Source organism: Aedes albopictus, chromosome 2, assembly GCF_035046485.1.
Source record: "Aedes albopictus strain Foshan chromosome 2, AalbF5, whole genome shotgun sequence".
Lineage (NCBI taxonomy): Eukaryota > Metazoa > Arthropoda > Insecta > Diptera > Culicidae > Aedes > Aedes albopictus.
In genome coordinates, this window is record NC_085137.1 from 249,020,050 (window position 1) to 249,047,614 (window position 27,565).

At 39.3% G+C, this 27,565-nt stretch overlaps 3 protein-coding genes across 5 annotated transcripts in view; 1 reads left to right on the top strand and 2 right to left on the bottom strand.

Annotated features, from left to right (window-relative positions):
• The window catches only part of LOC109424163 (E3 ubiquitin-protein ligase TRIM9), a 540,509-nt gene that overhangs the window by 94,955 nt on the left and 417,989 nt on the right, over positions 1-27,565 (top strand). The gene's annotated exons all lie outside the window — the stretch shown is intronic.
• Positions 92-27,072, bottom strand: LOC115258886 (cytochrome P450 9e2). The gene is made up of 3 exons (XM_062851497.1): positions 26,959-27,072; positions 6,766-7,010; positions 92-6,704 (listed from the first exon to the last, which is right to left on the bottom strand). Exons 2-3 carry the CDS (start codon positions 6,975-6,977, stop codon positions 5,345-5,347), a joined length of 1,572 nt encoding a protein of 523 aa, XP_062707481.1. The 5' UTR covers positions 6,978-7,010; positions 26,959-27,072; the 3' UTR covers positions 92-5,344.
• LOC109424185 (cytochrome P450 9e2) lies at positions 15,442-27,450 on the bottom strand. 2 transcript variants are annotated; one of them, XM_062851495.1, is made up of 3 exons: positions 27,340-27,450; positions 17,138-17,382; positions 15,442-17,076 (listed from the first exon to the last, which is right to left on the bottom strand). In XM_062851495.1, the coding sequence occupies exons 2-3, from the start codon at positions 17,347-17,349 to the stop codon at positions 15,693-15,695; spliced, it is 1,596 nt and encodes a 531-aa protein (XP_062707479.1). In that variant the 5' UTR covers positions 17,350-17,382; positions 27,340-27,450; the 3' UTR covers positions 15,442-15,692. The 2 variants fall into 2 exon arrangements, with proteins under 2 accessions (XP_062707479.1, XP_062707480.1); XM_062851496.1 differs by lacking the exon at positions 27,340-27,450 and adding an exon at positions 27,031-27,168.

The window sequence follows — 27,565 nt, forward strand, 5'->3', positions numbered from 1 at the left end:
ATATGTAGCGTGTCCACGGTTATACAGAAATTGGCAATTGAAACTATGGAGATTGTAGTTCCTACTTTGGTGCTCGTGCCAAAGGAGAAGGTATATGCCGCGTTTAATTGCTAAAAGCCAGAGCAAATTTGAGCACCTGGTACTATAAAAGTAGGTGTACCCTTCGCAGTTATGATTGGCTCTGGCTGTTATCAGACACTATAACAATACAAATGTGATGCAGCATTTTTTGCATCTTGAACGAAGTGTCGTAACTATGTTGTTGTTTCTAGTATTTAACCGGTATGTGTACGTAAAAATCGGATCGTTTATGATCAGAAAGAAAGAATTAGTTTTTTTATGTAGATATTGAAGATGTAGGTATAGAAAAGTAGGTTTAGCAAGATTTGTACCGTAATCCGGGGTTATATGGATCACCTTAGAACAACTTTTGCTGATAACATTATTGGCAATTCAAATATTGCCAAAAGATTTTTTGTAAAATCAATACCCAGTGGATCTCCATTGAACCATGTACCAGAATTTAAAAAAAAAAAAACTTTAAGTTAAATAACTCCGAAAATCAAAAAATTGAAAATGGCATTTTGAGACGAAATTGATCAACATACAATTAAGCATCGGTTAGGAAGGACAATTGCCTTCTCCGCTTAATTTTGCTCTTCTAAATCCGAATAAGGTGTTTATATTTTCACAACTAGTGAATTTGACACTTAAAATGCAAAATTAAATTTTGTAATTTTCTCTTAACGTCTGAAGGTAGGCAATTAAATTCGAAATGAGTGATTTCTATCACAATTAATGACTATTTAATCAGAAAATGAACTTGTTTGTAACTAACTTATGTTTGGAATAGCTACGTAACTTCCCAACCAAGGCTCCACAAAAATGTTAAAACAGAGAATTTAAGGGAAGTCCTATTGGCAATCGATTGTTCAGTAACAATGATTTCAGCCCATATAGGCGAGGCGGTAAACGCACGGGTATTCAGCATGACCGTGCTGAGGGTGACAGGTTCGATTCCCGGTCAGTCCAGGATCTTTTCGTAAAGAAAATTTCCTTGACTTCCTTGGGCATAGAGTATCTTCGTGCCTGCCACACGATATACACATGCAAAATGGTCATTGGCAGAGGAAGCTCTCAGTTTAAAACTGTGGAAGTGCTCATAGAACACTAAGCTGAGAAGCAGGCTTTGTTCCAGTGAGGACGTTACGCCAAGAAGAGAAGAGGAGAGGAGGATTTCAGCTAAGTGAGAAATACATTGCAAATTCCTAAAGAATAAGGCAAAACTTTTTTTTCTAAAAATTAAAAGTCTACACTCATCTCTAGACGTCTATCAACTAAATGACACAACAAGTTTAAGATCATTACGTCGCTTGAGAGTTCCTAGTATGAAATTACAATGTAGTACCCGAATGATTAATTTCATCCCGGCTTACGGTACCTGTTTTTAGAATACAATTGTGTTTCTCATACTAGCGTGCATAGCTTTAATAACGCCCACGGTATTTTACAATAAGAATCTTCATATGAACTTGTTGTCAATAGTCAAGTTCCAATTAAATAAATACGATTTTACGGAAAAAAAAATGAAATTCTGTGATTTAGTTCCATAAAAATCTTCAATAAGGAATTGAAATCATCTCGGCAGACCTTCTATTTTGGACACTTTTCTGCTATAATTCAGTTAATTTATAATCAATTGACACGTAGTGAGATACATATTGCCGTGTACGAAATTTCAAGTAAATTGGTTTCACATTTCAGATCATAAATTTGCAATTTTCATGGTAAGCACTTTTTTGCGCTTTGTGCCGCACATTAAAATCAAAATTGCAAGAAAACGGTAAGAGCTAGAAGTTTGATGCCAAAGAACGAATTGTGGAGTGAAACAATGGCCATAAGTTTGTCAAAGAAAGAATTGTAATTTATTATGCATGTTTCAAAGATAATTGACAAAAACAAATTAAAACACACTATTTTTAGCTACTTTGCTCTAGAAAACTTAGTTATTTAACTAAAGCAATCAATTCAAAGATACCATTTGATAGAAAATTCAATAATCTTTCGAATAAGGGTCAAAAAACTGCGATAAGTTTGACCATTTTAAAGTTATAGCCAGTTAGGGCAATAATAAAGAAAAACATGGAATGTTCAATAACTACGTAACGGTTGAGATTTGACCATATGCGTAGAACAATTTTTTTCACCATTTATGGTCCTCTATCACCCTTTAAAAAGTTTGCACTAATGAACAGAGATGCCAGATGATTTTTGGAAAAATCTGTATCGCTCTTTTTAAAAATCTGTATCCCATACAAAATTTTGGTGAAAAATCTGTATCCCATACAAACATAAAATGGTCCCTCAAGCTTAAAAATCTGTATTTCATATAAAACGACATCTGTATGGATGCTCAAAAATCGGTATAATACAGATAAATCTGTATATATGGCATCCCTGCTCATGAACCTAATACCCTGTATATGATCAGAAAGAAAGTGTGGATTTTTTTTTGTAAATATGGCAGATGTGAGTATAGAAAAGCAGATTTAGCAAGATTTTTAGCAGTTCAAAACTATTGTGAAGAATATGTACTATTGTGTTTTTGCACTAGCGTGCGTAGCTTATTCTTTTATCTTACTCACTCTCTTAAAAAACTTACTTTTTCTCACGTTTAGCAAGAAGAATGAATGAGACAAAATGAAAAACCTGCACATGCTAGTGATTTCTTGAATTTCAAGACTAAACATAAGTTGGTCACGGTTTACGTGATACAACTACCAAATTTGTGGGCTTCGTGGCCATGCGGTTAGCGGCGACAGTCGACTAGGCGTTACGTAAGCCTCGGAGTGCGGGTTCGATTCCCGCTTCAGTCGGGGGAAACTTTTCGTCAAACGAAACATTGGGTGTTATGCATGTTGTCCGTAAAAAAAATTGGAAAAAGAAGTGAACATTTCTGTTCTCGTTCCACCAACTGATAGAATAGGCATGCAATGTTATGTATTACTTTTTTTGTATAACAACTGCTAAATTAATATTATAAGAGAATTCCCCTTCTTTTATTAATAGGCTGTTCTTTCAAAATTAAAATTTTGAATCTTTTCATGATGTTGTATCTCGCTCAGTTAAATGTTTCTCTTTTTTTAACGATTTTCCGCGAAACGGTACATTCCGCGAAGTGGTTTATTCTGCCAAATGTCATTTTGCGCGAAATGTTACACCGAGAAAAGGAATTCCGCGAAATGGTTTTCGACGAAATGTTATACAATCATCCCTGATACAGTTTCGGGAATAATCCGTTAACGAATTCTGAGAGGAAACAATGAAGACATTTCGGAAGCAAATGTGAGGAATCCTTGTCAGAATCATTAAGAAATTTCTGAAGGAATCTTAGAAGAAATCGCTAAAGAAAATCCCGGGAAAAATACCGAAATAAATCCAAAATAGATTTTCGGGAGAAACTAATAAAGAAAATCCTGAAGAAAATCAGGGATGAATCCCCGGAGTGTTGTCGGAAACTCAGGAGAAATTTCTAAGGAAATCCTGGGATAAACTCCAAAGAAATCATATGAGCAATTCATGAAAGATTGCCGAAAGAAATCTATTAAGTAATGTACAAAATTATCCAGGAGGAATTTCTATAGGAATCTCGGGAGAAATACCGGAAAGAATGTCGGAATGCGTCTAAGGAGAAATCTCTGAATTCTGACAAAAATCAATGAAAAAGTATTGGAAGAAATCTCGGCAGAATTCTTTAAAGGAATCCCGAAAGAATCCTGGAACAAATCTTGGAAGAAATCCGGTAAAACTAAACGACGAAACTCTGTGAGGTATTACTGAAAGCATTCTGGGAGAAATTCCAAACGGAAGACTGAAAGAAATTCTTAAAGGAAATCCGAGAAAATCCCAGGTAGAACTATGGATGAATCCCTGAGGGAATCTCGGGAATAATCTATAAAAGAAGCCAGAAGGAGTTCCGGGAGACATTTCTAAAGAAATCCCGGAATCCCCGAAGAAATCCTTGATGTATTGCTGAAAAATACCTCTGAAAGAATCCCGGGAGAAACAAATGAAGAAGTTCCGAGGAAAATCAATGAAGAAGTCTCAGAAGGTATTAACAATTCAAGGCTGTCGATTTGAAATTAATTTTTGTTCTATTTTTAGACAAAGTTGCTCTCTTCATACTTCTTTTTTCTGTAACAAATGCTCCGATTGAGGTGTAATTTTTACTGTAACTAGCTTATAGTTCGAATGTGCGTTAGGGAAAATTTTTTATTTGATTTTTCCTTACTGAAAAAAATACAAGACTTCGTTATATTTGGAAATTTTGCTCAAATTAAAAAAATGGCCAATATAATCATCACCAATATCTCGAATCTTACTCATTTGATGTAAAAACTGTGTTCAGATGATCGAAGCATATTATATTCGGTTTTCAATTTATGCAAAAACATTCAAAATTTGTTGACCGCATCGCAAGATATTTATATTTTAGTAAATTCTATATTTTTAAATACTATAGAGCTCGATTTTCAGGAAAAACTAAAAAACTGTTCTATTTAAAATTTATTCAAGCACGATCTTGTTATCAGAACATAACAATGCATCAACAACTTTGGCCGTTAATAGAAGTTCATGACTACTGAAAATATCTTTTTTGAGCTTCCTGAAATAAAACAGTATGCTTAATTGAAAATTTGTTTTCAACTCGTTCACAAAAGTTGTGTGTTTTGATGTCAGGAACATTTCTTTCGAAGCAGGCATTAAGATATTCAAAACAAAAAAAAATGCAAGATATAATCGTACATCATCACTTTTTAGCCAAAACTTGATAATGCCATATAACAAAATGATGAAGTGCTGGTAACTCCGACGACTAGTTGGCGAGCAATTCATCTAATATTTAGTATGTAGATTGTAGACGTTCGTTGCTATGTATCAGATTGACCCGAGAAAGCGAGCATGAGCTAAAACATGTGTGGACCTAAATGAAGGTTCCTTCCAGTTTTTCTGTTGCATAACAGAAATGCTTCTATAGATGAAACTACGTAGCATAGGGTCTTTCAAACATAAAAATAGAGGTATAAACTCTCATAAGTTCTGTTAACGTTAAGAATGTTAATTCCACTATTGAAATAAAAAAATAGCTAGTACGAAAAAGATACACTTAGCATCAACTACAGATTCACATCAACTATATGCATACATTTAAGAAATTACAGTTTTATCTTACTGTTTGAACAAATTGAAAATTAAGCTACACGAATAAAAAATACCCTAATATTTAATTCAGACATACTGCAAACAATGTCACCAAACCTAGCACTCCAATCAACACCTGGCTCTATCTGGTTCTCATATCGATCCATATTTCACCTTCGGGGCCTACGATAGTAAACCCTTTGCGCAGTATTACCGGATCTGGAGTTTTGCTGTTGGCTTCGAAGGAAAAGTGCAGTAACAGGTAGTACACAATGGCTTTGATTTCCATCAGGGCAAACCGTGATCCGATGCAATTCCTCGGTCCGATTCCGAACGGCAGATAGGTCATTGGGTCAATGTTAACCTTGTTTTCATCATTGAACCGTTCAGGGTTGAATTTCTCCGGTTCAGGGTAATACTTGGGATCCATATGTAGTCCTTGGGCAGGGATCCAGACGGCAGTTCCCTTGTTGATTGTGAACTCGTAATCCTCAACACACAGTCGATCCATGAAGGGTGATGCTGGTCGCATGCGCATGCTTTCCGTCACGACCATATCCAGATATTTCATGCCTTGAAGGGTTACGTAATTCAAATGCTTGCCCTCCAGCGCATCATTCGTTGCCACTATTTCTTCGTACAAACGTTGTTGCACATCTTGGTTCATGACAAGATCATGGATCACGAATGCTAAGGTAGTGGACACCGTTTCAAATCCAGCCAAGAAGAATACAAAAGCCTGGGCGATCATTTCTTGGTCCGTCATGTTGAACGTGACATTCGCTTTACCAATGCTTGATTCTTTGGCCGTAGCAAATGCTTCATCAGTTTCTTTTTCATCTTGATGCTTCAGTGTACCTTGTCGAGCCTGCATGAGAAGGTGGATCATATCTGGACGAATGATGTTTTTGGCTTGACGTTGTTGTACGGCGTCCCTGATTATAGCACTGAAGTATCGTACCTGACTCCGATCGACAATATCGATTCCCAGCTTTCCCATCAGCGTTGGGCAAAACTTAAATCCGAGCATCCGTAATGACACACTTAATCGCTCGAAACGACTCATCTTCTTGCCATTATCGTAGAAATCATTGTTAGGATCTCTCATGGAATCCATTTTTATACCAAAAGCACACGTTGCAATTACGTCGGAACCGAAGCGAGTGCACAAATCGATCAGTTCTACCTCATGTATTTCCTTCGACTGATTTAAGAAATATTGCGCTACACTGTCACTACACTCGATGACCAATTCGAACATCTTCCGCATTTTGCTACCGGTGAAGGCAGGGCTCAGCGTAGCTCTCATGTTTTTCCACTTTTTCCCAGTCATACCGAATAACGTTTTCCCAAACATCGAATAAGGATTATTATTCTCACTGTTCCCGAACATTGGCCGATGGTCGACGAAGTGATCAAAGTCCTTGACGGTAATCTTCTTGATCAACTCGGGATCCCTGACGACGAAGATCGGTGTCAGTGCGTCAAACAGCCCAAAAACTCTGAAAGATACGGTAATCAGATGTCATTGATTCTATGAAATTGAACTTCCTCTCAGCTTACTTCACGTTCGGATACTTCCAGTAGATGTCGTGCATGTATTCAGTTGTTGAGAACTTTTTCAAGATTAGTGGTCCCGTGCTTCCGAGCAGAGGTTTAACTGCCATCGAAGGTATTGGTTTCCCATGAAAATAGTCATTGTTGCGGGTGATCCAATGGTATAACAGTATCACAACCGATAGAATTACTATGGCAATTCCGAGGGGTATCTCCATTGCGCTGTTTTGAACTCCTTTTCATGAAGTGAGCTGGAAAGATAATACAAATGGTTTAATCAGAAAGCATCGCCACAGGGCAGTCAGCTGAAACAAATTTTTGAACACTGATTATCAGCTTAGAGTTCTTTGAGCACATTCATAATTATACATTGAGAGTTTTTCCCGTTCAGGAATACTCTAAAATTTCTTTCGAAGATATTTGCACGAAATATTTTTGTAACCAAGATAGGAACTCATCAGGAATCCTTATTTCGACATGAAAACTTTACACATAGCCATTTTTTTTTGTAATTGAAATTTGGTTTGGTATATTCTGGTTGTAATGGTAGAAAGATTATTTATGTTTGCCTGTAATTAATATTTAAATGATAAGTCTTCTGTTTTCATGGTATCTCCACCTACACTCAAACGATTTGTATGATATTTGCCACACAAAAATCTTGTACGCAAAATTGTAGGCAAGCTCTATACTGCAGACAACATGTGATTTTGCAATCCGATGGAAAACTGTGTTGAAAGCGTTGGATGTCATTTTGTTAGAACTAAATGTAACAATTTTAAACTGCGTGATTTGTTTGACGTAGGACTATGTTATATCTATACCGAATGTCATTTCAAGGACAAACATCCCACTTCAACAGTGTAGCAGAACTTCAGACGCACAAATTTCAAGAAGCAAGCTTCAAACAACAATGCATTTTATAATTCTATTTACTAGCTGTCCCGGCAAACTTTGTCTTGCCGTCTTGTGGTGGTTTGACAACTGTTGAGCTCAAAATATCACCGCACGACCGCACTCTGGATTGATTTCATTTCGGTCGTGTTGATTTCCTTCCCAGCTCATAGAAAATCAGTTCTTTTTAAATTTTGTTACTTTTCTAGTTGATTTTCGTAACTTTTTGTACATATAAACACAGCCACCATGAAAACGAATCGAACCGTGCAAGAGGCATCCTAATCGGTTCAGCCGTTTGTGAGTTTTGTTGCCTCAAAGGGATTTCAAACTCATTTTTATATATATAGATATATATATATATATATATATATATATATATATATATATATATATATATATATATATATATATATATATATATATATATATATATATATATATATATATATATATATATATATATATATATATATATATATATATATATATATATATATATATATATATATATATATATATATATATATATATATATATATATATATATATATATAGATTTTCACTTGCTCACTTGTTATAAGCTTAAAATGAAAAGATCAGGTGCGCTGGTTTTGTTTACGAAGAAATTTGTGCGCTCGAAATCGGGAGTAGATGCCAAAGTCGACCATTGTGGCGGCCATTTTGGGATTTTACAAGTTTGTCCTTAAGGGGAGATTTTGAACGCACATTACTTAGTCATTCACGTCATTCATGAAGTAAGTTTCTTTATTTTTACATCATATGATTGGGATATTTCTAGAAAGAACTATTGATTTCAATCAAACAACTATTTAGAATTAATAAAGACTCGAGGTCTGCTTTTGCCTCCTTCTTGTTCTTCTTTTTTATCTGGCCTAATAGCGCCGTTTGGCGTCAGTTGCGATTTACGTCGGCTGGGTCTAGGAGCTAAGCCTTAAATTCCGACGTCCAAGGAGGCATCCACCACACCTGGGAACCTACATACAGAGATTGTCGGCGTGCACAGTGCGGTGCAAAAAAAAAAACCTGTACTTCACACATTCTCAGGTGCTGGTCTTCCGTTTTTGCCGAGAGATAGATACGTATGAGTGAGAGCTTTCGTTACTGTGCGAGAGACAAACCGCAGCACTAGCTCTACGGAGAGAGTGCTTTTCACCGTGCTTGTCAATATACAGAAAAAACACTTAATAGTTTTATTAAAGAGTTTGTGTTTTCGGCAAAGTTATTAAGCTTGTCATGTCCCTGCCTACATATCAAACCCATCAACACATGGACGGGGACCTAAGGCTTTACTTCCTACCCGAGGAAAGGCGTGATCAGATATTTTTGTCCCAGAAATACCGACGGTGTCGACTAGGATTGAAACTAGACCGACTGCGGGGTGAGATGCAACCATGCTTACCACTACACTACGGACGCCGCTCTGTCTTAGTCAACCAATCACAATCAAGCATCGTTCTGTGAGGCGAAGTTATATAAGTGGCGCACACCACATACAGTGACCCCACAATTTATGAATCGGCAAAAATGACCACAGTTTATGGATCACTCATTTGATCAACATGGTGATTCATAAATAGTGTACAAAATTAAGGTGATTCATCGGTGTGGGGTCACTGTATCTCGACCTCATCCCAGTCTGAGAGTTCGCTCAGTACGGATGTGTCTGAAGCGGTTTTGCGATTTTTCCGAGTTTTTTTCAGATGTTTGAGAGTTCAGGATTTCGCGTTTCATTCGCGACTTATCCGTGGCCCTTGCTCATCTACTGCAGGTGGCAAGCTTTCAATCGTTGCTGGAGAAGCTGGCAGCAAACCCACCATGATCAATTGCGTTTGCAATAACACCAACCCGGAGGCAGGTCCATCCACAGCCGTGGGTAGTGGTGAGAAATCCGTCGCCAAGCAACCGCTCGGCTCCAAGCGAGCCCGTGTCGAAAACCCCTCGGCCAACCTCCAAGCCAGCCTGCTGGCCAACAACAAGTTTGCCGCGCCTCCGGTTCAACAAGTCCCTCAAAGGGTGAAGCTACTGCCGTTGTTCACGGCCACGAAAGAAGTTGCTGTGCTCCAGGCAGAGCTGGCCAAGCAGCAAATTCACCCGCTGTTTAAGCTCTGTAGCCATGGCACAAAAATCGTCTGCTCCACCCAGGTGGACTACAACGTGGATTCTTTCTTCCTGGAAGCCAAAAACCACGAGCATTACACCCATGATTTGCCAGGAGGCAAACCGATGAAGGTGCTCATTCACAGGCTTCCGGACAAGACTCCAGCGGTTATCATGAAGGAATTGAAGGCCGTGAAAATCAAGCCACTCCAAGTTTTCCCAATCCGACGCATCCAGGAAGGAACCAGCTGTACCTGGTTCATCTGGAAAAGAACTCTACCACCGTGGTGGATCTCCATAAAATCAAGGCGCTGTTCAGCATCATCGTGAAATGGCAACGGTACCGGCCCAAGATGCGTGACGTTACCCAGTGCGGCAACTGCCTCGCGTTTGGCCACGGAACGCGAAAATGCCACATGTAATCCCGCTGTGGCAAGTGCACTGGAGCGCATCCTACTGTGTCCAGCCGACAGACGGAAGAGGGCACCGAACCAAAGTACGCCAACTGTGGTGCCAAGCACGAGGGTAGGAACCGCAACTGACCGAAGCGAGCGGAATTCCTGGAAACCCGCAGAAGGGCGTCAACCAGGAAGCAAGGCGGCTGAAACCGGCCTGCGCCTCCCCCATCAACCGAAGAGCATTTCCCCAGGCTGGCACATCAAGTGTCTAATCTCCTCCCACTCGATCCAAACCGATGAAGCGGCACCAGCCTGCCGACTCTCGGCCAACGAACCTATGCGGCGACCACTGCTACATAATCAACCCAGCATTCTCCTCCGCCTGGCTGGGGCAACTACGAACACCGAGTTCCGACACCCCAATCCTCCGAAGAGGATTCTTTCGGTCTCAGGCCACTCGGCCGAAGGCTATTATGCCGAAGGCCATTATGCCGAATGGTCATTAGGCCGAATGGTCATTAGGCCGAATGGTCATTAGACCGAATGGTCATTAGGCCGAATGGTCATTAGGCCGAATGGTCATTAGGCCGAATGGTCATTAGGCCGAATGGTCATTAGGCCGAATGGTCATTAGGCCGAATGGTCATTAGGCCGAATGGTCATTAGGCCGAATGGTCATTAGGCCGAATGGTCATTAGGCCGAATGGTCATTAGGCCGAATGGTCATTAGGCCGAATGGTCATTAGGCCGAATGGTCATTAGGCCGAATGGTCATTAGGCCGAATGGTCATTAGGCCGAATGGTCATTAGGCCGAATGGTCATTAGGCCGAATGGTCATTAGGCCGAATGGTCATTAGGCCGAATGGTCATTAGGCCGAATGGTCATTAGGCCGAATGGTCATTAGGCCGAATGGTCATTAGGCCGAATGGTCATTAGGCCGAATGGTCATTAGGCCGAATGGTCATTAGGCCGAATGGTCATTAGGCCGAATGGTCATTAGGCCGAATGGTCATTAGGCCGAATGGTCATTAGGCCGAATGGTCATTAGGCCGAATGGTCATTAGGCCGAATGGTCATTAGGCCGAATGGTCATTAGGCCGAATGGTCATTAGGCCGAATGGTCATTAGGCCGAATGGTCATTAGGCCGAATGGTCATTAGGCCGAATGGTCATTAGGCCGAATGGTCATTAGGCCGAATGGTCATTAGGCCGAATGGTCATTAGGCCGAATGGTCATTAGGCCGAATGGTCATTAGGCCGAATGGTCATTAGGCCGAATGGTCATTAGGCCGAATGGTCATTAGGCCGAATGGTCATTAGGCCGAATGGTCATTAGGCCGAATGGTCATTAGGCCGAATGGTCATTAGGCCGAATGGTCATTAGGCCGAATGGTCATTAGGCCGAATGGTCATTAGGCCGAATGGTCATTAGGCCGAATGGTCATTAGGCCGAATGGTCATTAGGCCGAATGGTCATTAGGCCGAATGGTCATTAGGCCGAATGGTCATTAGGCCGAATGGTCATTAGACCGAATGGTCATTAGGCCGAATGGTCATTAGGCCGAATGGTCATTAGGCCGAATGGTCATTAGGCCGAATGGTCATTAGGCCGAATGGTCATTAGGCCGAATGGTCATTAGGCCGAATGGTCATTAGGCCGAATGGTCATTAGGCCGAATGGTCATTAGGCCGAATGGTCATTAAGCCGAATGGTCATTAAGCCGAATGGTCATTAGGCCGAATGGTCATTAGGCCGAATGGTCATTAGGCCGAATGGTCATTAGGCCGAATGGTCATTAGACCGAATGGTCATTAGGCCGAATGGTCATTAGGCCGAATGGTCATTAGGCCGAATGGTCATTAGGCCGAATGGTCATTAGGCCGAATGGTCATTAGGCCGAATGGTCATTAGGCCGAATGGTCATTAGGCCGAATGGTCATTAGGCCGAATGGTCATTAGGCCGAATGGTCATTAGGCCGAATGGTCATTAGGCCGAATGGTCATTAGGCCGAATGGTCATTAGGCCGAATGGTCATTAGGCCGAATGGTCATTAGGCCGAATGGTCATTAGGCCGAATGGTCATTAGGCCGAATGGTCATTAGGCCGAATGGTCATTAGGCCGAATGGTCATTAGGCCGAATGGTCATTAGGCCGAATGGTCATTAGGCCGAATGGTCATTAGGCCGAATGGTCATTAGGCCGAATGGTCATTAGGCCGAATGGTCATTAGGCCGAATGGTCATTAGGCCGAATGGTCATTAGGCCAAATGGTCATTAGGCCAAATGGTCATTAGGCCGAATGGTCATTAGGCCGAATGGTCATTAGACCGAATGGTCATTAGGCCAAATGGTCATTAGGCCAAATGGTCATTAGGCCGAATGGTCATTAGGCCGAATGGTCACTAGGCCGAATGGTCATTAGGCCGAATGGTCAGGGATGGCACTCACCATTTGCAAAGAGTTACATTCACTTGCTACTATCTCAGTTCATAAGCATGCTATCAAAAAACAATGTATGGATGACTTTTACCTTGTAGTTTTATCTGAAAGTTTGCCGAATATCATAAGGGTCGCGCACGCATGCTTAACTCGTGAGCGAGCTGTGAAAGCAACTCTCCACGCCGTGAAAGTAATTTAGATTCACGGCGTGGAGAGTTGCTTTCACAGCTCGCTCACGAGTTAAGCATGCGTGTGTGACCCTTATGATATTCGGCAAACTTTCAGATAAAACTACAAGGTAAAAGTCATCCATACATTGTCTTTTGATAGCATGCTTATGAACTGAGATAGTAGCAAGTGAATGTAACTCTTTGCAAATGGTGAATGCCATCCCTGCGAATGGTCATTAGGCCGAATGGTCATTAGGCCGAATGGTCATTAGGCCGAATGGTCATTAGGCCGAATGGTCATTAGGCCGAATGGACATTAGGCCGATTGGTCATCAGGCCGAATAGTCATTGGGTCTTCTTCTTGCCGTTACGTCCCCTCTGAGACAAAGCCTGCTCTCAGCTTAGTGTTCTATGAACACTTCCACAGTTCTTAACTGAGAGCTTCCTCTGCAAGTGACCATTTTGCATGTGTGTATCGTGTGACAGGCACGAAGATACTTTATTGATGCTGAATCTGCTGATATTTTACCCATGATTTTTTCCTTCTTTTAAATATAGGCTGTTCTTTCTAGTATCATTGCTAAAATAGTTTTTGGCGCTGAAACTGCTGGTATTCAATTCATAAATTTTTCCTTCTTTAAAACATAGGCCATTCTTTCTAGTTTCATTGTTTAACTAGTTTTTGGCAAAAATTGTTAAAAAAGGTAAAAACAACGGCTAACTGTCAATTAATCCTGATGACCATTCAGCCTAATGACCATTCGGCCTAATGACCATTCGGCCTAATGGCCTTCGGCCTAATGACCCAGCATCGATTCTTTGTACTCGCAGGAGATCGTCGTCGAGTTCATGCGAGACCTGTACAAGCGGCTGAGAACTTGCCGCTCTAAGAAGCAAAAAATCGACGCCGCTAACATAGTGATCTTTCTGACCAAATATGAGCTTGAAGACACCATCATCGTGGAAAATTTGAACGCTTGTGCGATACAGAACAAAACTCGCGAACTCGCCGAATTCCTCAACGAGAAAGACATCGACATTGCCGTAATCACGGAGACGCACTTCAAACCTGAGAAAAGCGTCTTCATCCCCGGATATTGAATTGTGAGGCTTGATCGGACCGTGGAGGGGGAGTCGCCATCGCCTTGCGCCTCAACATCAACTGTCTCCTGCTGCCGAGTTTTCGGCAAAACATCATTGAAACCCTAGGTGTCGAGGTGGAAACACCTGCTGGCACTATCACCATCATTGCGGCCTACTGCCCCAAACTGGCCAACTTCACCTATGGGACGGCAACGGCCCTACGAAACGACATCGTCAAACTGACTCGGCGGCATGGGCAATTCATAGTCGCTGGTGACCTCAACGTCAAACACGAAGTCTGGGGCAATCCTCGAAGAAACCGCAACGGCACCATCCTGCAGCAAGACCTGGAAGAAGAACACTACACCATCCTGAGTCCGGATGCTCCCACCCTGTTGAGCAGATCCGCGGCTCTGTGTTCCTCACAATCATGCACAGGAACGTTACTCAGCCGATCGTTCACCTGGAGCTCAGCTCGTACCACTCGGTAGACTGGTATCTCTTCCAGTTAAGCGTCGACCAAAACATCAACTACGAGGCCATCCCTGAGACGGTCGAAGACATCGACCGCCAGCCGAGTGGCATCGAGGCGGCCATCTCATTAGCCCGCAGCATGTCCCGAAGTCCTGCCCGGTGAGTAACGCCCTACCAGTTGATACACTAAACACAGATGTCATTTGTTTGCGTAACACCACTCGCAGGCAGTACCAATGCACTACTGGTCTGCCTGCTTTAAAAAGCGATGCAAATCGCATGAACAAACCTATTAAGTCCAGAATGGTGGACCTTTGAAACAAAGATGTTACAAATAAGATCTGCTCTCTCCCAGACTGTGCTAAGCCGCTCTGGAAGTTGACAAAATTTCAAAACCTAAATCTCGACCCATTCCATCGTTGCGTCCACTGGACAACACCACCTCTGTGAATCGTTTGACAACCCCTCCTGAGAAGGCTGCTTAGCTAGGCTGGTACTTCACTAGCTCTCACACACATTGTCAATTCGCATGAAGTTGTCGTCAATGAACATACTTCCATTCTTCATCTGGCCCTCAAAGACTTCTTGGGGGAGTTGGAGATCACAGCTGATGAACTGACAGCCTACATTCAAACATACATAAATATGAAGGCTCCATGAAGACAACATCTTGAACTTGGAGCTAAAGAACTTGAGCCTCCTGGTTCTAAATTTGGTCATGGATCTTTTAGCGAAGCGTTTTTTTTACGAATTGGAATCTATTTTGTAAATTGGGTCAGAAACATTATTATTACGATTTTGATGGTGTATATCCAAAGAGCAGAATTTCCATGCTCTCAGTGCGGACAAGCCTGCTTGGAAGTTCTTGGAAGATCTGTACTATCTATACAGTTCAAAACTATACTCCATTTAGTTGTTAAAAGGGTCATTGATCTGTGGCGTATAGAGCTATCATTTGTAGAACACTAGTTGCGCTTGTAGATTCTGTATCTACATTTCATGAAGTTTTGGGCCAACCTAAAACATCCGTGAAATTCAAAATAGTTAAACTGTTGGGGGAATCTTCAAAACATGAGCCTTAACAAAAAACAAAAAAAAAAAAACATCAATATATCATTTTTACTTTACGTGCAAAACTTTACGATAAAACTTTTATAGATATAGTAGGACTGAATTCCTAGGAGTTTGGAGACCTTAGAAGTATTCATGACGTGTTTCTCATATATTTAAGGCTTAAACCTTACGAAAAGGAGCAAGACATTATCAAAATGACGCAAACATATTTTTGACCATCTGTTTGTATGGAGCCGCCCCATAGTGCAAATCAAGTCTTCTAACCAATACCTGGCTCTATCTGGTTCTCATATCAATCCACATTTCACTTTCGGGACCTACGAGAGTAAAACCTTTACGCAGTATTACCGGATCTGGAGTTTTGCTGTTGGCTTCGAAGGAAAAGTGAAGCAGTAGGTAATACACAATGGCCTTGATTTCCATCAGAGCGAACCGTGATCCGATGCAATTCCTCGGTCCGATTCCGAACGGTAGATAGGTCATTGGGTCAATGTTGACCTTGTTTTCCTCATTGAACCGTTCCGGGTTGAATTTCTCCGGTTCCGGGTAGTACTTGGGATCCATATGTAGTCCTTGGGTAGGGATCCAAACGGCAGTTCCCTTGTTGATGGTGAACTTCAAGCCTTGCCCAGCGTCCAACTCGTAATCCTCAACACACAATCGATCCATGAAGGGTGATGCTGGTCGCATGCGCATACTTTCCGTAACGACCATATCGAGGTATTTCATGCTTTGTAGGGTTACGTAATTCAAATGCTTGCCCTGCAGCATATTATTTGTAGCCACTACTTCTTCATACAAACGTTGTTGCGCGTCTTGATTCATGACAAGATCATGGATTACGAATGATAAGGTAGTGGACACCGTTTCAAATCCAGCCAAGAAGAATACAAAAGCCTGAGCGATCATTTCTTGGTCCGTCATGTTGAACGTGACATTCGCTTTACCAATGCTTGATTCTTTGGCCGTAGCAAATGCTTCATCAGTTTCCTTTTCATCTTGGTGCTTCAGTGTGCCTTGTCGAGCCTGCATGAGAAGGTGGATCATATCTGGACGAATGATGTTTTTGGCTTGACGTTGTTGCACGGCGTCCCTGATTATAGCACTGAAGAATCGTACCTGACTCCGATCGATGACATCGATTCCCAGCTTTCCCATCAGCGTTGGACAAAACTTAAATCCGATCATCCGTAATGACACACTCAATCGCTCAAAGCGGCTCATCTTCTTGCCATTATCGTAGAAATCATTATTAGGATCTCTCAAGGAATCCATTTTTATGCCAAAAGCACACGTTGCAATAACGTCGGCACCGAAGCGAGTGCACAAATCGGTCAGTTCTACCTCATGTATTTCCTTTGTCTGATTTAAGAAATATTGCGCTACACTGTCACTACACTCGATGACCAATTCAAACATCTTCCGCATTTTGCTACCGGTGAAGGCAGGGCTCAGCGTTGCTCTCATATTCTTCCACTTTTTCCCGGTCATTGCGAACAAAGTTTTCCCAAAAATAGAGTAAGGATTATTATTCTCACTGTTCCCGAACATTGGTCGATGGTCAACGAAGTGATCAAAGTCTTTGACGGTGATCTTCTTGATCAACTCGGGATCCCTGACGACGAAGATCGGCGTCAGTGCGTCAAACAGCCCAAAAACTCTGAAAGATACGGTAATCAGATATCATTGATTCTAGGAAATTGAACTTTCTCCCAATTTACTTCGTGTTCGGATATTTCCAGTAGAGGTTGTACATATATTCAGGTGTTGAGAACTTTTTCAAGATAAGTGGTCCCGTGCTTCCGAGAAGAGGTTGAACTGCCATCGAAGGAATTGGTTTCCCGTGAAAATAGTCATTGTTGCGGATGACCCAACGATATAACAGTATTACAATCGATAGAATACCAATGGCAATTTCGAGGGGTATCTCCATTGCGCTGTCTTGAGCTCCTTCCCCTAAAGTGAGCTGTAAAGATTTCACAAAATTGTTAAATCAGAAAAGATCGGTACACTACTGCACTGCCAATCTTCACATGTCAGTCCCATGTTGTTTTTCAATGCGCCTACCTACTCCAATTATTAAAAAAATATTCGCTTCATGCATACCTTTTCGTGGCATATTGAGCTGTAAAATGAGGCGGGAAAGATGTCAAATTTGTTTCGAATGACCACGTGAGTGACAAAAATATGATTCGCATTAGAACCGACATGGGATTGACATAATCATATTCATGTTTATTCGGTAAACTTGTAAAATATCTGAAAATAAAATTTCAATTTTTACATATTTGTATTACATTTTGATTTCTTCTGTTGTGGTAGATTTAGTTCTGTGAAACTAGCAAAACTGAGTGGAAAAGCAAAAAAGATAATTTGTTAAAAGGAATCAGATATTGATTGGAAGTAGGATCGTTTGCAGGCCGCGAACAACACTAAGATGTAAGTTTATAGGAATGGTATTAATGATTTGATAATAAATTATGTTTTACAGCATTGAAGCTGCTACACCAAAAACTGCTGTTAATAGGTGTTTGAGCGTGGCAAAACAAAATCCGAACCCAACATCTTCTATACCCATTGAGGAGCCCTTCGTTCCACCGTCGAGAACATAAACAAAGCTGCAGCTGCAAGATCGAAGAAGATTTCCTCCTGTAAAAAATGTTAAGTTTCCCGAAAAGTTTTCACGTATTTCTATTGTTTGCGGGAGCGAATGTGACCTACGTGATGTTGGCATTGTGGAAGTACCACGGGGGTGGTGGGTTTCCCCGGTGAAAGAGAAGAATTTGTAAAAATAAATATTTTCGCAGGGCCGACCTACCACACAAAACAAAAGTTTTCGCATTCATTTCCAGCATAACCTGTCAGAAATTAATGAAAGAGGCATGTTTGTTTCAAACATGGATTGCATCTGCTTCAAATCTCACGTTTGATTTTTTTCAAACAGTTTTATTTTTATGTGGCCCGAACAAATTCACAATATGTTTTATTTCACCTCAAATATGTTTGATTCTACCATATTTTTTCTGCGTGCTACAGTGGAAATTTAAGGCAAAGTATTATCACTTGTGAAATTTCCATCGACCACGCTTTTAACGATCATTTTAAATTTTCACAGTTGTGGCTTTCACAACCAGAGGCGCGCGCATCGTTTTACTATGCGTTTGACGTTTCACACTAGCGCCTTCTGTTGACGATATTGCACAACACAGTGATTCGTGCAACTTTTCCACCAGGTGATGGTAGTGTGAACTTGGCGATGGATTTCCATGAAAATCGTTCAAGGTGTTACGTCTGTTTGTCTGTGGTATTATCGTCGCACCACCAAATCGAAGTCGTCGCTTGAAGTACATGCAAAGTTGCAGCTGCGGAGTAAATTTGAATCAATTTTTTCTGTTGCGCATCATTAAGCTAATTAAAAGCCTACTCCAAATTGAGTTGCGACATTTCTAAGTAGGTTAAAAATCAATTTTCGCACCCTCGGTCACTTCGGATTTTTACCAAAAGCATAATATTTGAGGCACATAGCTAAAACTTTCTAGACCACCGTTTTAAAGAACCGTTAAACGGATTTGGCATCACCAGCGGGCGACCAATCGATCAACTTTTCAGCGCAAAACGACATTCGGTTATTCAGATTTGTGGTCTTGAAAATTCGAGACCTTAAGAATATGTAAGAAAGTTTTCATTGGTAGAATTTTTCAAATGTTTCTTCAAAAGTTTCTTTACGCCTCAGGACTTCTAGGAAAATTCCACCAGGAGATGCTCGGAAGTTCCACCAGGAGGAATTCAACCATTCTTTCCCCGGGAATATCTCCAGTAGTTCATCGGGAATTTCTCCAGAAGTTCCTCGATAATCCCTTCATTATTTCCCTGGAAATTCCTCCAGGAGCTCCAAGGAAAATCGTGCAGGAGTTTCTTGGGGATATTTTCTGGGAGTTGAACGAGAATTCCTGCAGGAATACCTAGGATTTCTCAAAGAGCTTCACGGTAAATTCTCAAGGAGCTTCTCGGAAATTCCTACTAGAGTTCATCGGGAGTACAACCAGAATTTCCACGGGTTTTCTTCCAGAAGTTCCTCGGTAGGTTCGCGGCATTTATTCCAGGAGTTCCTTGGGAAACCGTCCAGAAGTTTTCAGGAAATGATTACAGGAGTTGCCCGTGAATTTCTGCAATAATTCCTTGGGAATTTATCCAGGACTTCTTCAATAGAATTCTTCCAGGTGTTTCCAGGAGCTCCATTGGTATTCTTCAACGAATTTCTCCAGGAAGACTTCAGGATTTTTTTCCCAGGAGTTCCTTGGCATTTTTTTTTCTCTTGGGATTTCCTCCGGGACTTCCTCGAAAATTTCTCCACGAGTTCTCAGGAAATTTCTTCAGGAGTTTCCCACGAATTTCTGCAGAAGTATTTTGGGAATTTCTTCATAAGTGTCAGTTCTTCCAGCAGTTCCACTAGAGGTTCCCCGGAAATTCTTCCGCGAAATTCCTTCATAACTTTCAGAATTCCTTCAGGAGTTGCTTGACAATTTTCCTAGGAGATCCCGGTATTTTTTTTATGACTTCACAGGAAATTTATTGAGGATTTCCATTGGTAATTCTGCAGGAGTTTCCCGGGAATTCATCAAGGAGTTCCGTGTGAATTCTTCAAGTTGTTCCTCAGAAATTTCTCCACGAGTTCCTCGAGAATATCCCAAGAAGTTCCAAGAGAATTTCTTGAGGAGTTGCTCGGAAATTTCCCCAAGAGCTCCTCGGGAATTTCTCTTAATTTATTTTTTTAGGAATTTTTCTGAAATTCCTTGGAAAAATCTTCAGGACTTCCTCGGGAATCTCTTCAGGAGTTTCTCGGCTATCTCGGAAATATGTTAAAAATCCTTAGATGGACTTTCTAAAGGAGTTCCAGGAGGAATACCCGAAAAGCACCTGTCAAAATCCTGTAAAAATCCCTAACAATTTTTTAATTCCCGGAGGAATTCATAAAGAAATTCCTAGAGGTACGCTTGGAGGAAATCCTGCAGGAATTTCTAAGAAAATATATAGAGGAATACCGTGTGGAATTTCTGATGAAATCTCCGCGTGAATTTCTGTAAGAATCTCTGCAAGAATGTCTTCCAGCCTTTCCATAAGAATAGTTATAAGAATCTCTGAAAAAATCAGTAAAAAAAATCTGTAGGAACCCGTGAAGGATTTTCTAAGACTTTCTTCAGAAATCCTTAGAGCAATTTCTTGACGATAAATCTTTTGAAGGAATATCTAAAGGAATGTGTAGAAATATGAGGGTTTATATTCTCTTAAAGAATTTCTAAAGTAATTGTTGGACAAAAGTCTTTAGAAAACTTCTGAGAATATTTGAAAGAGTTCTGAATTTCTGATTTATAATGTATCTGCGAATCATTTCTAAATACAAAACTAAGCAGTTTCTTTTGATAAAGTTCATGGAAGGTTTTGTAGGTGAATGCTTTAAATAATTTCTGGAGGAATTTTCGCGAAAAAAAATTTGAAGAATTTCTGGGACAATCTATGCAAGATTCTTCTAAAGGTATTCTTGAAGTATTTTCTAAAGAAATCCATGTAATATTTTTAGAAGCTAATCGTGCAAGACTTTCTTAAGAAGTTCTTAGAGTAGTTTCCGGAGGACATTCTGAAGTCTAAAAAAATCCCTACAAGATTTTGTGAAAGAAATTTGAACAAAATTTGTTTAGGGTTTCCTGGATGATTTTTTACAGTAAATCTACCACGGTGTGTCTGGTGGACAACATTATTTTAAAAAAATCGGTATCGCTAAAATACCCACCAAACGAAAGCTAAGGGTCCCACCTTTCATTTGAGACTTAAATGAGAAAGTTCTATCGGCGGGTCTAGAACAATTTTTTTTTTAAATAGTGTGATATTTTTTGTATTTTCTCGAAGTACTAAGTAATAACGAAAATCAGTTTGTCCATTGTCAACATGCCTTTCCGACGGAAGATTTTTTATATGATGTTAATTATACTTCCCACAAAAGCATAATAGTTCCATGTTAATAAAAAAAACCAGTAAACAGTAGTAAGTTTCGTGGTTATGGGCAGTAATGCTAATAAAATTGTAATAGTTTCAAGCAGGTGGAGATGATGAGTTCAAATTTAAATTTACATGTGTACCGCGTCATGCTCTATTACTCGTAATTATTATTAAATCACCGTGCAATTATTTAAAGAATTTTATTATTTTCTCTATTGAGCAATGCACGATATTACCACAGACAAACAAGGATGTTTTCGATCACCTGGCAATCATTTGACTCATTTGGCCATAGTTCAATTCAGAAACCTTAAATTGAAATGGTGTGTTTGGTAAAGTTGTAGATTAGTGTTTTTCCTACCTTTATCACCAAGGACGCCAAGTTAAACTCTAATATTTACGTCGTAAAAGTGTTAGTACCACCTACTCATCAGTAGGTCGGCTCTAGAGGCACGTTCTCCTCCATTCGTATTTTTCGATCGTTTAGTATGAGTAGGTGTACTAGCGCTCTAGCGCTGTATATATAAGAGGTAGAATATGACGTCCTTGGCGATAATTGTAGGAAAAACTCTAATCTATGACTTTGCCGAACGCCACATTTTAATATTAGGATTCTGAACTGAGTTATGGACAAATAGATCGAAAACATTCCTGCAGACAAACAGACGTAACACTCTTCGATAGGGCTTGGCACATGCATTTAACGATGAATTCAAATTTCGTTTGAATTCTGGGATTTTTTCACCAGAGGTGCTAATGTTCGATCGCTTTTATGTTTGCAAGTGTACACGTTGCTGAATGATACAAACGAAGCTTCTAGGAGACATGTATAAAAGTGTACGTGTTAGGCAAACGTCAAATCGCAACCCATCATGGCCGACAGTGTCTCACGCGGTTCTACCAATAGGTGAATTTTCTCTAAGAGCTACGACTTCTTGACTGTGATATAAGGGAATGGCTGTGTGTTCCAAATACCATGAATTGGCTAAAAATGCAAACTGAACATATTATTGATACTTTTACTTTATAAACAAGTTCTACAAATCTCTAGGCCCAAAACATTGCCAATTAATTTGACAGAGTTGTTTAAGTGAACAACATCCTTAAGGCCACGATGTTAGATGCTAAGATACTACAATTAATTACAAGACGACATACACTTTCCAGAATTCCAAGCTGACCGCAACTCGATATTTTCTGGAATCAAATCTTTAAAACGTGTGTATTTCTTATGGGGCAGGTGGGTCACGACACATAATTTGAGAAAGGCGGTCCTAAAATAATAAAGCAAAACTAAAATAAAAATTGCGTTGATTTATTTAGTTTTTTTGTGAAGTCGGTACTTTTTCATAATTTCTAATTGTAATCCGAGATTTTTTGTTCTCAAGGCCGTCATTAACATAATCGTCATCATTGAAAAATCTAAAGCTGTTTTCTCGTCCAATACTGATATTTTGGTATTAGAAATGTATATACTATATTGCTACAGGAGAATGGAGTACAGTGATTACATTTTCAATGCAAACATGAAATCTCCCTTTTGCATCTTTAGCAGATCTGCAAAGAGCACTTTTTTTGCATCATCGGTAGTAGTGCTAGGTCTGCCGCGTTTATTCTTAAATTAAGGAGAAACTGTAGCTCTTGAAGCACTACATATTTCACAATTAAAGCAAATATCGATACTCCGATAGAAGACTCAAATTATATTTATACTTAAAGAGAGTAATTCTAAAGGGTATGATCTCATCATTGAACGAATAAACTTTAAATGAGTAATTGCGATATATTATTGTAGGGTAATACCAACTTCTGTATCTGGTATATTTCAGAAAATGTTGTTCAATTTAATGAATAACCTGCAAATACAAATAAAAACAAATTGGGACTTTTCCTTGGACTTTTCTATTTTATTTGTATCAGCCATATAAAACAAATATCTAAATCTGTGAATATCAACTACCTTCGATGATATTGATGGTTGCAGTAAAGCTTCTTGGAACACAGCACGAATACCTTGGTACGGTTTTCATCGTGACTTTATGATTTCATGTCGTAGTTGTTTCTCTAAAAGTTTGGAGCAAAGTTATGTTGAAATTTAATTTATTTTATTTTTTATGATTCAATACCTAATGCTATACCACACAGCAATCCTTCAAGCGAAAAATGTTAATTGCTTTTACAAGTACCAGAAAGGGGCACAAAATGACGTATACCGGCCTATAATGGAACGCGGTCATTTTATCCGAGCTACTTTGTTTATCGTTATATTTTTATTGACATCTAAGTCATGGCCTACTACGACTGTAAAACTTTTCGAACATTTGGCACTGTCGATGAAAACGAGGAGAATGGCAGTCGAAATAACTTCTTCTACATGTCAATAAGGAGAAGATGGTTAACGCACATACCTGAATACTGGTAAAATTCTATTACAACTCCCATAAATATTTGTTTACACTTGTCTGGAAAACATTTTGTATGGAAAATTTTGAATATGTTTTTACCCATTTACTTTATTCATATGATACGTTACTAATGAGCGACCTCATACGAGCCCATTAGGTTACACTCAAGGTTGAAAGGAAGAAAATGCAAGTCTTAGACACATTCCAAGCGTTACGTTTTGTGCGAGAATCAAACTTTTGCTTCCAAAAATTGATATGTTGTCATATACATACCAATCAGCATATCAAACTATCAGATTTGGATAGAAGATTCAGTTGATGCTTTCTAATTGGGAATTGGATCTTTGTACTTCGAAAGAAAACAAAAAATTCAGCGTAACGGGACACCATCGCAAAAAATGACAAATTTTGTCCGAACGCCAAGAAATTTGCTACTTTCTAGAAGCAGTTTTCAAAGTTTCAGATACTAGGTACTAGGTACTAGGTAAACATAGGCAATTATCTTCATTTTGGCGCAAAAAAGAATCAAAATCGACAGCAGGAGTTCGGAAATATTGTTCAATGAAGTTCAAAAACCGCGGTGTAGAAGTGCGTGAAATGTGTCTTTATATAAAATAATTTTGAAAAAAAAAATTGTTCTAGGACCGCCGATAGAACTTTCTTGTTTTAGCCTCAAATGAAAGAGGGGACCTTCAGCTTTCGCTTGGTGGGTGTTTTAGCGATACCGATTTTTTTTAAATAATTTTGTTCTACCAGACACACCGTGCTACGAGAAGTTTCCGAAGAAGTTCCTGAAAGAATTTCATTATGAATCCCTGGGAGATTTTTTTCAGGAATAGGTGTAATTTTTTTTATATGAATTCAAGCATGGATATCAAAAAGAGTCATTGAAAAAATATCAAAAATCTGTAGAAGCTTGTCAAAAAAATCCTTGGAAAAAATTGTAAAGAAAATTGAAAATTCACGAATGGATATTTCTTTTTTTTTTTAACAGTCCCAGAACGAATGTCTAAAGAAATCTCAGGAAGATTTCTGACAGGTTTTGTAAAGCAAACCTGGAGGAAATTTTGGAATAAATCCTTGGAAGATCATTTGAGAGAATGTTTAAAGGAATTTCTGATGGATTAAAAAAAATTAGGAAAGGTCCCGAAAAATTAGGGTTTATCTCTGAAGAATTTTGGAAAGAAATACCTGGAGGGATTTCTGCAGAAATTCATGCACAACTTTCTCACACAACTCTTTGTGAAACTTCTGGAGGAATCCCTAGTGGGATTTCTGGAAAATTGGAAGTTGCTGAACGAATTTCTGGTGAAATCCTAGGAAGAATTCCCAAAGTAACACCAGTAAAAAATTTTAAAGGTATTTTTGAAACATTTTCCGAACAACTCTGGAATAGTTTCTGGAGGCTAATAGTTTTGCTTAAAGGAATTTCTGGAGAATTTCCGAATAAATGTCTTAAGAAAATTCGGAAGGAATCTCTGAACGAATTTTTGAACGAATCCGTGGAGGAAGTGCAATGGATTAAAAAAAAAGAAGAATTTAAGAAGTTAATCATGCAAGATTATTTGAAAGAATTCTTTGTGGAATTTGTAGATTGGGATGAATTTCCCAACACATTCCTGAAGAAAATTTTCGAATGAACCCATGGAAGATTATTTGAAAGAATCCGTTAGGAAATATTTGGCCGAATACTCGGACGAATTTCCAAAAGAATTTTTAAAGAAAGATTTTAAAAAATCAGAAGAATCTCCAATAGATTCTCCAAACGAATCCCTAGAGACATATCTGAATAAATATCCAGAAGACATTCTGAATTTCTCAAACAATATCTGCAATGAGTTGTGCAAAATCATAGAGAAATTGGTGAAGCAATTCATGCCAGATTTCGTGAAAGAATTCTTTGTGACACTTCTGGAGGAACACATAGAAGAATTTTTGAAATAATCTGTAGTATGATGAATTGATTTAAGAAGTTTTCTTCGGAGACCGTCGTAATAAAGTTGACCATTCTGGGATCACTTACTTTTATTTAACACCGCAGATTTGCAACAAACGGCGACAGAGCAGAAATCGACATGCCAAGCCTACACTACTCGTACAGAAGAAGCGTTCGGCAAATACAGCACAACCAGTAACCACGCTCTATCAAGTGCTTTGTCAAGAATATCTAAGTTTCCAAAGATACCCCTTGAGGTATTTCAGAAGAGATCCCTGGAGAATTTTCTGAAGCAACTCATAAAGAAAATTTTTTGAAGCGATTCGTAAAGGAATTCTAGGGTAAATAAATTCTCAGAGACATTTTCAAAGGAATCCCTGAATGAATTTCTGAATTTTTCGGGACATTTATGCAAATAACGTTATTGTGTATGTCCATTGTTCAAAATATTGTCTTTTAAATCAACCATTTCTTATTTTTTGGAAACAAACGGTTTGGATCGTAACAAGCTAGCGAGATAGTGGTTTATTCGTTATTTAGCGAGAATTGCTAATATATGGCGAAAACTCCGACCCTTTCATCGAAAATTCAGTTTTCATGCAACTTTTATATTTGAATAAAAATAAAACAAAAAAGAAAAATGCTTCGATTTTATGTAAAATTTGATTTTATAGACATTTCGAAAATTGAAATGTCTACTAAATTGAGGTATATCTGTATGTTGTAAGCTAGTATAATTAATGTATCCTTCGTCATCAATCTTTCCCTAACCACTGCATCTTCACTGTTGTGAATGTTTCCTATCATTTAAGCGTGCTTAAGGGCACTGTCTGTTATAAATAAAGATATTATTTCGTTATCATTCACTGATGCTCAAGAACACGTAAACCACGACACCGATTGATTACGTTTATTGTTATCATACGTGCTCACTCCTAACATGATACAAAAATAAGAAACGAGACAAACAATACTTTAGTCTTTTGTTTTGATTAAGATGGAGATAAGAGCAATCTACTATTTTGTACACTCAGTCACATACACTACAATTTGTGGGGATTTTATTATGATTTTGTGATGATTATCACAAAAAATCAGGCTGGAAAGAAACCGTTCTCTCCAATCTGAACCGTTTGTGTGAACCAAATTAAAAAAGTTGCTCGCCCCAAGAAAGCAATGATAAACTATCTACTATTAGCGAGATTACATTTATTTAGAAACGATGTCCAAACATTCGTCCATGATTTTCTTTATAGGCTCCGCACATATATGTACTCACTTTTGGCACTATGCACGATACTGTGTAACACGGAAAGCACTAATCACAACTGGCGACGATTGCACTTTCTCGGTATGCACTGGCGGTTTTCGCAGATCAGTCGTATATTGATATTCGTCAATTTCAACTGATAATGGGAAACTTATTTTGGAATTTATTATCTCTGTCTTGACTGATAGGGGAAATGACAGCTTTGGCAAATCGATGACTATGTACCCTGATCTGATGACAATAGTTTAGGAAACTGTAGAAGTCGTCAGTTTTTCTTATTCAATTAAGTTTATCATTTTAACTAGAATATTGCTTTACCTTCTATGGGAAAGATGTGTAAGGCCCTCAAGCTCAAACGGCAAGATTCTGACTGAAAGCAAATTCATGGGTGTCAATTTATTAGCACAATTGGTGCTGTCCGTTAGAAACGAACAGACAACAAAAAATCAAAAAAGTCAAATTTCTATGAATACCTATGTATAGTACACGAACACCGAAGTGAGCTGATGAGAAACGCTATAAAAATTGAAATAATGGCACCGTC

What these genes read in the sequence shown, in the direction of transcription:
- LOC109424185 (XM_062851495.1), bottom strand. Translation starts at nt 17,349, where the DNA reads ATGGAGATACCCCTCGAAATTGCCATTGGTATTCTATCGATTGTAATA. An exon ending in TGGAAATATCCGAACACGAA is followed by an intron (nt 17,077 to 17,137) that starts GTAAATTGGGAG and finishes CGTATCTTTCAG; the next exon opens with AGTTTTTGGGCTGTTTGACG.
- LOC115258886 (XM_062851497.1), bottom strand. Translation starts at nt 6,977, where the DNA reads ATGGAGATACCCCTCGGAATTGCCATAGTAATTCTATCGGTTGTGATA. An exon ending in TGGAAGTATCCGAACGTGAA is followed by an intron (nt 6,705 to 6,765) that starts GTAAGCTGAGAG and finishes CGTATCTTTCAG; the next exon opens with AGTTTTTGGGCTGTTTGACG.